The sequence below is a fragment of the Podarcis pityusensis genome (assembly GCF_964106645.2).
Source record: "Podarcis pityusensis genome assembly, chromosome: 8".
Taxonomy (NCBI): domain Eukaryota; kingdom Metazoa; phylum Chordata; class Lepidosauria; order Squamata; family Lacertidae; genus Podarcis; species Podarcis pityusensis.
This window is the reverse complement of record NC_138033.1, coordinates 49,753,631-49,765,630: the sequence shown is the minus strand read 5'-3', so window position 1 is coordinate 49,765,630 and position 12,000 is coordinate 49,753,631. Positions and strand designations below refer to the sequence as shown.

Below are 12,000 nucleotides of genomic sequence, written 5' to 3'. Positions count from 1 at the left end.
AAGAGAGAACATAAAAGAGCTGTGTTGGATCAGTCCAAAGGCCTGTCTGGTCCAGCCTCCTGTTTTCAGAGTGGCCAACCAGCTGGCTATTGAAAGCCCACAAGCTACAGCAACTGCCCCACTTGCAATTCCCAGCAACTGGTATTCAGAAGCACTTCTGCCTCTGAGAATGAAGGTGGAACATTGCCACCATTGATAGCCTTGTGCTCCATTTATTCACCCAATCCTTTTTTTTAAGTCATCCAAGTTGGTGGCCATCACTGCTTCTTGTGGGGGCAAATGACACGGTTTATCTATGTATCGCTTGAAGCTGACCTTTCTTTTGCCTCCCCTGAATCTTCCAACCTTCAGCTTCGAGTGGAGCTTGCAGTTTCATAGGCAGTCTACCTTGTAGTGCCACAATCTGGTTGAGCAACAGTGGGCGAGGGATCTTGCCTTCAAGCTCTGCCTTGGGGCTGTGTGGAGACACCTGACTGACCACTGCTGGGTGGAGGAGGAAGAACCTTTTGTTTTATTTCTGAACTTTCCTTAGGTTTCTGATTCCCTATGACCCTATGAAAATTGTGCTTTTCACTACAGCAGGCCCCTTGGTTCACACATACATCCTGGTCGTATGAAGCCATTTGCTCAGCATGGCTTGTGTTCTGGATTGTGTTGCTCAGGGGGCAGGGGACCTTTTTCACTCCAAGGTCCTTCTGGGTGACTTTCTGGGGGGGTCACATGCCAATGGCAAAAGTGGGCAGGACAACACATGCCAAGCAAGGCCAGTGACGGGTGTAGTGACCTGCAGATCTCTCAGGAGAGACCTGCACTGTAAACAAAACAGCCAAGAGTCCCAAATGCTTTCATAGAGAAATAACATTTTATTTTAATGCAATTTATTAAACAATTTCACACTGGAGGAAGCCTCTGCATCCCAGTCTGGGTGATGCCTCCTCCTATCAGGGGTTGTTTGTTTGTTTAGTGTCACAATAAATACATTTGCATAAATAACTTAATAATTTAGACATATAATTAGATATTTAGAGATAAAAACATATCAATTAAAAGCACCACAAGACATCAAATAAATAAGAGCACCTATCCATTAGATATTGAGACCAAAAATAAATTAATTGATTGGAACTTCCTGAAGCAATTCAATAAATAAGAGTTCCAATCCATGGCTGGAAAAGCAAAAACGAATCAAAACCACACAGTATGCATCACTTGTTGTTCCACACACCCACGGCCAGACCGTGCAATGTTGAAACCTGGTGTGGGAGGTGACATCCAGCAATTGTCAGAGAGAAAAGTCACGGGCTGCTGGCACAAGGTTAGAAATGTATAGGCAGTGCCTCCCATCATCTCTGAGAGCAGCACTTTGGGGAAGGGAGCGCAGGGGTTGCTACCCCTGGGAGAGCAATGGTGAAATTTATTGATTTTTAATATTTAAGCACACACAGGTCTTACTGGAGAAGCCAAATAACTTTGGTAGCAACAGCTAAAGCATCTCACCCTGATGATCTGTTGCAGGTTTCCTGAACTACTAAGGAATGCAGAGCTACTGAGAGTTTCCTCCCAAGCAAACTCCTCACCCAGCGCCTTCCAGCTAAGGAACGCAGCAAGGTTCCTCAAAGACTTGAGTCCTGGGCATGTCACACAGTTGCACTAAACCAGCCACTGCCTGGAGCAGCAATGTCAAGCACCACTTCTCTTTTTAGTATGATGCTCGGCACTCTGGAATTAGACAGCTGTAAGACAGGGTTGAGCTGGGTCTTCCACCTACAAGGCCCATTTCTGCCACAAGAAGACATTGCGACCATTTCTGTTATGATGAGATTGGCAGGTCAGCATGCTGCACACCAGCACCTAGCTGAAGCTGACAATCGCACCAGGCCACAGGGTTGGCTGTGCTGATCAGCTGCAACAGACAGCCAAGCCATGGGATCCCTGCTGCAGTTTGGCATATTTGGTCAGGCTGTTTGCTGGCACACTTTTGCCAAGATTGTCCCTGCTGTGCTGGGGGTTGGTGCTGTCCTGAAAAATGTCTCAACTAATGAAAAAAAAAGATATCACAGTTGAGGTTTTATCAAGGAGGACAGAAAGGCTCAGTGAAATTCTGACAGCCTGTGCTGGGTTTTTGAAGCATTTGCCTTAATCTTTGAGGTGGCTGAGGGGGAGTTTCCTTTCTTTCATTCCACAAATTACCTCAGGAATGGTCTGCACTCCGCAGCCACCCCAGCTGCCAACGTGTCAGTCAAAGCTCAGGAGAAGACCTCATGAGGTAGCCCCTCCCATGGGGCTTTCTCAGATCAGAAAGTGTGGGCAGCTGGTGGATGCTGAGGAGCGCTGAGGAAACGTTTTACCAGTAAGTAAGAAAGTAAATATGTAGTGGCCTCAGCCACCTCAGATGGATAAGGTAAGCTCAAAGCCCCACGCCCAGAAAAAGTTCTAAAATGCCCTGAGAACGAAGCAGGAAAATGTAAGCTTCTATTCAAAAGGGAAAAAAGATTTTCTAGGGAGTGGGGGACACATTTCAAGACAGCACCAGCAGCAAGAGATCACAGATATGGACTCAGTAAATTCTCGGCAAAGCCTTGGAGAGCTACTAGGGAACAAAATCAATAAATAACCAGAACAAGCACTTGATAACTTCAAACATAAATAATATAAATACAAACATGAATAAATAAATAGGTCAAAAACAATCATATGGGGAGGAGCTACCAGGATCAGTCCCTTCCATCAATGCACGTTTTGCTGGTCCATTTGGGTGAATAGGGCGCTGCCTGCCTACTTACTTGCAATCAATCAGAAAGTGGCTCTGCCTGTCATTGGCACCACCTTCTGTCGGTTTCCCTGCCTGCTGCCTCACCAGCCTCAACTGGCACCAGCCACCAGCGCATTCTGCCTGACAGGTAGAGAGTAAGGAGGACTTCAAAAGATACTGTTGCCTTAAGCACCTCTACCACTGAGCTACAGCCTTTCCCCTTATTCTTAGGATGCAAAAGGGTAGCCAATGTTAGTTTGCTACAGCAAAAGCAATGCAAGAGTCTTGTGGCATTAGAAGTGCACTGTGGTCCATGGAAGCTACTGCTTTAAGGTGCCAAAGGTTTTTTGTTTGTTTGTTTTTTGCTCTTAGGACTGCAGTTTCTCCATTGCTCCCTCCTAGTGAAAAAGTGCTGACATGTCCCAAGGCTGTCATCTGATGGGTGGGACCAGGGGCTCTAGGCTATGAGGGGGAGTAGGGATAAGGGAACCTGATTAAAATCCCTTCCTGACCTCCAGGGATGACTCAGAGCTGTTGGGCAGCAATTTTGTTATCATCATTACATTGATACCCCGCCCTTCCTCCCAAAGGGGCAGGACCACAATAATCCTTAGAGTTGAAATGAACAAGTGCTTTAAAACAAACACAATGACTGGGACATGTGATGCTGCTGCATTCAGAAAAACAGATTTAGATTTGGACCATGCTGCATATGAAACTGCTCCATAGGAGCATTGGTTGCGCAGACTGTTACCCGCTCAGCTGCTGTATCGGGGGAGGACGCAGGCACAGGCCACGGGCACATCGATGTACTTCACCTCAAAGGTAAAGCCAGCGGCCTCATCGTTGTGTTGGCACGGCTTGCGTCGCAGCACCATCATGTTCTGGAACACCGGCACAGAGTTGAGCGAGGTCACCTCTTGTCCTGTCTTGACATCAATGCATCCTTTGCAGAGACACTCTGCAATGGACAGTTTGCGTGGATAGCGGTCCTCATCTTCATCAATACTGGTTTAAAAAGAATGGAGAAAGAAGAGTGAGCTAGGCGAACTCAAAACCACAACAATAGCCTTAATAGCTGTCTAACTGTCATGACTTCTATCTTCCCACCCTCAAGGAATTATGGAAATTATAGTTTGTTGCAAATTCTTTTCCTTGCATGACAAGCCGCTTTTGCTAAGACTTCTCCTTCCTCTAAGACTTCTCCTACAGCTCTGGCTCACTTGTATAAACTTGATGCACCTTCTGTTTCAACTTTTAAACACCTGCTGAATATATTTCTATTCTGTCAGGCTTATTCTGGCAATCAGAATATATATCTCCCTAACAGCTGGCTGATTTCAGATTTTATCATTATAACATTTCATATTTTTATTGTAAAATCTTACATATAATTGTTGTAAACTGCTCTGATTTTTTTAAAAAAACCACACAAATAGGGGTATATAAAGATCTTTATAAAATTAAAATGATAGGATGCACCTTATTAGGGGTGTTTGGGAAAAGACCCTAGCAAGAGTCGAAGAGTTGCCATGTGGGCTGGGGGACTACCGTTTGGTTGTGGTGTTTAGTACACTCACATCTGTCAGTGGCAGACTTTGGGCTCTCAAATTTCAGCAGCGCCCTGTGTGACACTAAAATCTGGCGCGCACCCCCCCCACACACCTTGCGCTCCTTTCTACAGCAGTGTGGTGCCCAGTGCAGCCGCGCTGGTCATGCTACCCTAAAACTGCCTCTGCACCTGTCCACTTGAGATGCTCACCCTTGCTTTTTATGTCTTGTGCCCTTACCGGTATGTCCATGGTGAGATGGAGCGCTCGTGGATTTCCCTGTTCAGAGTGCCCTGGACCTTCAGATCGGGGCAGGTGGTCTCGTGGTGCCTCCGCTGCCTCCGTGGACTGGCCTCTTCACCCTCCACGTAGGGCACCAGCTGCACGGGAGCTTGGCGTTCCCACCGTGTGGCCCTGCTCCGGAACAGCGTGGGCACGTACCCTTCCTGCACATCCTCTGCGGCAAAGCAGTTCTGGTGGTGTCGGTGGTGGCCGCCCAGTCGCTTGGCCTCTGCCCAGGCAAGGAGAATCAGTGCAAGCAAAAGGGACCGCTGGAAGGGGAAGAAAGAGATGCATATAACTATACTAGAGGGATTGAAGATGGTGGTTGGAGAGAAAACATTGTTCATCCATGCTAGGATTAATTAGGAGACATCCTTAGTTCAACTAGTTTTGAACTTCTTTCTTACAGTATACTTAAAATAGAAGGGAGAGAGCTGTAGCTCCATGGTAGAGCATCTGCCTTGTACACAGAAAGCATCAATCCCCAGCATCCCAGGTAGGGCTGGGAGAGACTCCCTGTCTGAAGCTCTGGGGAGCTGCTGCCAGTCAGTGTAGACAATACCAAGCTAGATGAGCAAGGGACTCACTCGGTACAAGGCTACTCCCTATATTCCTATGTCCCAGCCCAGAGAGAGAACTGAAGTTTTCAGATATTCTTCCTCTTGAGTATTTTTCTGTTTCCCCCCTTGTGTAGAATTTTTAGATTGTAACCTAGTTGGGGCAAGGACCCATTTCTTTATATTCCGCAGAGCACCATGGGCACAGGTGATGCTATATGTATGTATATGTTTAAAATCATGTCTTTAGCCAAATGTGACACTTCTTTATCTTCTTGGTGTGATGTTCTGTTGGGCCTGTGAGATACTTTCTTTCTGTGTTCAGAAAAAAATAGTAACCTAAAGCTGCAATTCTAAGCACACTTTCCTGGAGTGAGCACCTTAAGGCTTAACTTCCTCTAAGTAAACACACATAGATCATGGAACTGTAGAGCTGGAAGGGATCCCGAGGGTCATCTAGTCCAACCCCCTGCAATGCAGAAATCTCAACTAGGTCACACATGGCAGATGGCCATCCAACCTCTGCTCAAAAACTTCCAAGCAAGGAGAGCCCACCACCTCTCCTGAGAGTCTGTTTCACTGTCAAACAGCTCTTACTGTCAGAAAGTTATTCTTGATGTTGAGTCGGAATCTCCTTTCTTGTCACTTGAAACTATTTGTTTGGGTCCTAGCCTTCGGAGCAGGAGAAAGCAAGCTTGCTCCCTCCTCTGTGTGACAGCCCTTTATTTGAAGATGGTTATTTCCTCTCAGTCTCCTCTTTAGCTGGCTAAACATACCCAATTTCCTCAACCATTCCTCATAATGTTTGGTTTCTTTATCATCTTGGTCACCCTCCTGGGCATGCATTCCAGCTTGTCAATATTTTTCTTAAACTGGAAGTAGTACTCCAGGTCTGACTAAGGCAGAATAGAGCAGGACTATTATTTCCCTTGATCGGGACGCTATACTTCTGTTAATGCAGCTTAGCTCTTTTTTTTGCTGCTGCATCACACTGTTGACTCAAGTTAAACCTGTGGTCTACTAAGACCCCTGGATCCTTTTCGCATGTACAGTAGTCCAGGTGTTCCCCATCTTATATTTGTACAGCTGGTTCTTCCTGTAGCATTACATTTGTCCCTACTGAATTTCATTTTGTTTGTTTTGGCCCAGTTCTCCAATCTGTTAATGTTATCTTGACTCCTGATTCTGTCTTCTGCGGTATTGGCTACAACACATAGAATTCACTGCACTTCATTTTATCATCCTACAACCCCATACACACTTCACTGGGAGTAAGTCCCATTGAACTCAGCAGGTCTTACTTCAGAATAGACATATACAGGATTTCCCCCTTCAGTCTCTCCTCAAGATCTTCCACCCGTCTTTCTCTTTCTCTCCCCCTTCCTATTTTTTCAGATGTCTCTTCCACTGTCCCATACCAAGGGAGAATGAGTATGTTCTATTATAACCTTACTTATCCACATTTTTTGGTCCAAGGTTATTTGTGACCATTTACCAACACACTAGACTTTATCATATTGAAATAAGCCACAAATGAATCAATACAGCATATGCTTAAATGTTACAATCCTCTGATTTTAAGACAACACTTTCTTGTGAGTAAATCTCAGTTTGAACGGAACATACACATTCTATCGAGACACAGGAACATGCCGCGAGAGTGCTTAGAATCACAGCTTTAAAACAGATATCGTTCATGTATTTGATCGAGTACAAAAGAATAATGTTCTTCAGATAGCAGTTTGACTGCCAGCCCTGTCCATATGCAAGTCATAAAAGCACTTTAGCAAATCACAACAGATAAGAAAGAAAAATAGGTCCAGACTAACGCTGAATCCAACCCATCCCATTTCCTTTCTGAAAGGCTGCTTCTTCTCCCTTGCCCTCCTCCAGAAGAGTGGAACTGTAAGAGAGTCCCTGAGCATTTCCCTCGGGCACCTGGAGGTGGCAGAGGTGGCATCCTTACCATCTCGGCTGATTCGAAAGAGGCAGTGAGCAGGTGCTGATGATGCTTAAGGTGGATTGTCCACGAGCTCCTCTTTCTCTGCCTCTTGGGCTTAGCTTCCCTTGGAGGGTGATTGTCAGTTGCAAGGGACAGGTAAACTGACTCCAGCTTGACACCTGTCTCCCATTTATATGCTGGGGAACAGGGATGTTACTTACACACCTGGAAACTCCAAGGCTCTCCCTCCTCCCTTTAGGGAAATAGTTGAGTCTACTCACTTCCTCCTCCCTTACCTAGCAGGGTTTCTTTATTCTGCAATCCTCTGGCATTCGTGAAATAGTTCTGTTATACTATGATTACTTATTTAACGACAGTGGGCGGGGAGCTGAGTAGTCAGGCTAACCTAGTCTTTTTTTCTTCTTCTAGCCTCTGCTAATGGTCTATTGCTAATAATAGATTTTACTGTAAATATCTAAACAGTTGTTTGATAGGATTTGTAAGGAGGGGGGCATCCTTGGATGACGTGGGGCAGGGAAAGGGCATGTACGCAATCAATGATCTTCTGTACACAACCAACATTGTTGACTGATCTCTCTAGTCTTCATCCTTTGTAGATGGGGAAGCGCATGCTCCATTAATTGAGAAGGCATCCTGAATCAAAAATATGAAATTTGATACTCTGTTTGTTCCCAGGCACCCAAGTGCTCCATTTTATTTTGAATTATGCAGCAGGTATAATATTCTCTCTTTGCCGGGTGGGGGGGGGCACCTCAGCATATTTTGGGGAATGCACCAGCTGGTGGGTTCCACAGAACTCTCTGTCATATGGAACGGAAACACAGAAGATTGTACAGAGACTGAGAGCAGGAGGGGGCCATACAGATCAGTGGAGGAGAGAGGTCAGTGGAAGTTTGGCTGCTTTTTCATTCCATTCATTGAAACTCTAAAGCTGGCATACTCTGCAGCCAGCATAACTTGGCCCAGTAAAGAAATATATACCTACTGGGAGAGGGGGTGACTTTGTGCACACCATACACTTAAAGCGCATCACCTCACTGCCCAAAGTATCCTGGAAGGGTGCTGGGAATTGTAGCTCTGTGAGGGGTAGATAGTTCTTCAGTTCTTTGCTTGAATCCTTCCCGGAAAATGGTGACAGCTTTGAGGCATCCTACCGTTGTCCAAATCCCATAACATCCTGTAGTGATATTGGGAAATCTTAGCAGGTTAGAACTTTGGCTCATGCAGAAGAGCATTATGGGAGAGCCAAACGCTATAGAATCCTGGAAATGTGCATCTGGTTCTTTAATTTCAGACTTTGTGTCTTTAAGAGTGTGAACTGGTCATCTCCTTCCTACAGGAGAAAGAGTTTCTGGCTGATTTGTGGTTCTTGACACCTGGCTCTCTGGGATGCAGATTCAGAGTGAGAGGGCTTTCTGGCTAATTAATCTGGTTTGTTCTGGGGATGCTTTAATCTTCAAGGCCTTTTGATAAACAGGATTCAGCTGTTGAGTCTCCTAACAAGCCTGAGTTATTGTCCCTCTATGTAACCATTGGCAAATTGCTAATTAATCTAAGGAACTGATTGGCTTTTAAGTTTTGAATCCACCTGGGTTCAAAGGGGAAAAAACCTTAGGAAACTTACTTGCAATTCGCAGCCCACCTGGCCTGGCACACCACCTCAGCCGAGAACTTCTTTGAAACTATTATGCTTGTGCTTCTGTTCTTGTTGAGAGTATAGTTAGTGATATTAAATCATGTTTTTATTTTCTGTTTGGGATCTGTAAGAGATGTGCCAACTTTTATGTTTTGAATACCCTTTCTTTTTAATAAATTTGGAAAAAGGATTTTTTCCCTGCCTTTCTGCCGGGGAAGCTGAAGCAGTGCCTAATCTACTTAGTCACCTACCAGAGCCTGTTGGATTTCTGTCTGTGTCACGGTAAAGTGACATAGAGTGGGGTAGTCTGGTAAAGACTGAAGAGTAACCTCCTTCCTTGGGTTACTCTTTGGGGACTGTTCTGGAAATAAGGGGGTGGTGGCAGCAAACTACTGTTTGGTTTTGTGTTTTGAAAAAAGCTTTTGTGTGCTTGTCTCTTTTCCTGCCGGGTCCTGCCAGATTTGGAGGACGGGTTGGAGAGGTGGAGAGTGCGTGCGAATGCTACATATTTTCTTGCTTTAACACTTTAACACTAATCACTGTTCTGTTAGTCACTGTTATGCTTAGTTCTTTAATATCACTGTTACGATAGTCACTGAAATATTTACCCTACTTTGTGGGCCCTTTCAGACTGGTGTTTTATTACGTGTGTATTCTGCAAAATATTCTTGACACAAACAATAATTGATGTCCGGAGAGGCTCTAGCACAGCAAAAGTGGGACAAAAAATAAACCAGAACATTTGTGGTATTAACGTTATAGGAATTCAGCAGGAAGTTATGGCACATGCACTGACTGGAAGCAAAGCAGTATATCCGACCCCAACTCCTGAATCAAAGACAGTATTGAAAGATGGATTGCATATAACCACCCTGATCCTAACACGAGCACAATCATGACTGCACAATATTTATCCCTGCAGAAGGAAAGGCAACACATCACTTTTCCTTTTAAAAAACCAGGTGGAATATTCTAAGGGGGAATATAGGAGGATTGAAATAATGTCTCTGCCTTCACCATACATTTACTCCTCCTTTCATTTTTTTTAAAACAATATTTATTTATTGCCCACCTTTTTTCTCAAAGGACCTCAAGGTGGTGTTCATAGTTTTCCTCCTCCCTTTTTATACCCACAACAACACTGTGAGGTAGGCTAAGCTGAGAGACAGTGACTGATTGAGTAGGGATTTGAACAGTGTTAGAAACTGAGATATGGAAGCTAGCAGCTAAATGGCACCTTAAACCTAGGTTAATGGAGCAACAATGGAATGTCTAAGCATGCTTTTTAATAACGAGAATACAAAGCTGAAAAAGAATGAACTGCAGCTAAAATATTACGTTCGTTTTTCACAGGATCTAGTCCTTCCCCTGCCCACCCCCCTAATATTCTTAAGAGGGTCTCTTCTCCAGTCTTCAGATTAGCTGGAAGTGGGGAGGCAGAAAAGGGTCCTTCTTTTCTTCAAATCTGCAGTTTCAATCTGAAGTCTTAGGCACAGTACTGCGCTCAGAGCTCAGAAACTGCTTGCACTAATGAAATTCCCTGTCACAAAATGCGCCTAGAACAATGGGAGTTTTGAACACTGGATTTGAACCCTAGCCTCCCAAGTTCTCATCCAACACTCTTACCACTACATCACACTTGTGATAAAAATGCAAAGAATTAATAAATACATTGATCAGTCATGGAAAATATTTTCTTCCACCGTCTCATAGATTTTATCCTGATGGTCAGTTCTTTATGCTTCTTTGAAACTCTGAAATGGAAATATGAAAGTGAAAAAAGTTGGATTCGCAAACCAGGGAATTGTATGAGACTTTCCATCCTCTGCGTGAAAAGGGTTTTTTTGGTTTTTTTGTTACAGTTTGTATTTTTCCAACAAACCCATTTTCAGTTTCTATATGAGGTTTTTTTTTGTTTTGTTTTGTTTTTTTTGCAAAACAGGTTTGTTCATTCATTGATGTTTGATAGGTCCATATTTGCTCAGTTAGCTCATTCATTTATTCACATTTTATTCCACTGTTGGCTTGTGTTGTGGGAAAACAAACACATCCGCAAGGACACATGAAAGCCACTGCGGTGATGGGCACTATCTTTCAGCCTAATCAACATTGTGGGGCTGCATTGTGAGGTCAGACTTGGGAAGGCAGAACTGCATCCACCATTCTGATCTCCTCAGAGGAAAGGCAGGACATAAATGAAATAAATAAATAAGCCAAAGAAATATAGAATGGCCAGGCTAGATTGGAGCGAAGGCCTGCCTAGTACAGGGTCCTATTCCCAATGCTGGCAAGCAGGGCAGGAAGACAACAGCCCTCCCTATTGTTTGCATTCCAGTAGCTGGCATTCAGAGGTAGACTGCTTCTGAGTGTGCATGTTCCATACCCATTGACAGACTTGTTCTCCATTTTTTTTTATCCTGGTAGAAAGCGACCGGGGTCCACTTTCCAGTAGCAGGTGAAACCTGACCCACACACAATAGCAGGTGAAACCTGACCCACACACAATCACACACTTTAAATACACAAATAATAATACAGAAATAGAAACACATGTATTTCTTTTTTAGTAATTTTGCTTGAAGTTCACCTTCCTTTTCTCCAAACGCTCCCCCCCAATGGTTGTAAATATCTATTTCTTTTTGACATCCATTGTGGTTTGATGTGGTGTAAAACACATTAACTCTGAAACGTTACCATATCCCATAACAAGGCAGCCATGAATAAATTCAGTGTTATATAGGTTGGACATGGGACATGGCTAATTCCTTATTGAGAAGGGTGCATTCTGTCTAGCTTCATAGACATTATAAACATCAATAATGTTTCAACGACAATACATTATAAATCATCTGGCATTGTAGATTCTCTTTGCTTATGTGGCTCAATTTTACAGATGGTGAAAAACTGAGGCTTGGAGTGGGTAAGAAACTCTGCTCTAACTTTCCCTTCCCTGACTCATTCTTTTTCATCTACCCCAAGATGTTCATGGAAGAAAGGTAAAGGCTCACATATCCAGTGCTTCATTCCTCACAAATACACTTCTTTCTCTTGTCTGGGATCCAAAAGTATGACCAGTAAGATCCAAACGTATGATCGTAAAAAAACTAGACAGGTTAAGAGCTAAATCCATCAGGAGTATATTTTCCCCACCTCATCCCCGGTCTGTAAAAGCTCCTATTCTGCTTTCATTCAGTCACTTTAATGCTATTTCTCTCAAATCTGATCTTTCTGTCCCAAAAGTTAGTGGTGACCAGATGGGT

General features: G+C 44.0%; 1 protein-coding gene across 1 annotated transcript; it reads right to left on the bottom strand.

Annotated features, from left to right (window-relative positions):
- Positions 1-3,084: 3,084 nt before the first annotated feature.
- Positions 3,085-7,314, bottom strand: IL17C (interleukin 17C). Its single transcript, XM_081017876.1, has 3 exons — positions 7,108-7,314; positions 4,543-4,853; positions 3,085-3,760 (listed from the first exon to the last, which is right to left on the bottom strand). The coding sequence occupies exons 1-3, from the start codon at positions 7,108-7,110 to the stop codon at positions 3,511-3,513; spliced, it is 564 nt and encodes a 187-aa protein (XP_080874002.1). The 5' UTR covers positions 7,111-7,314; the 3' UTR covers positions 3,085-3,510.
- Positions 7,315-12,000: the final 4,686 nt, after the last annotated feature.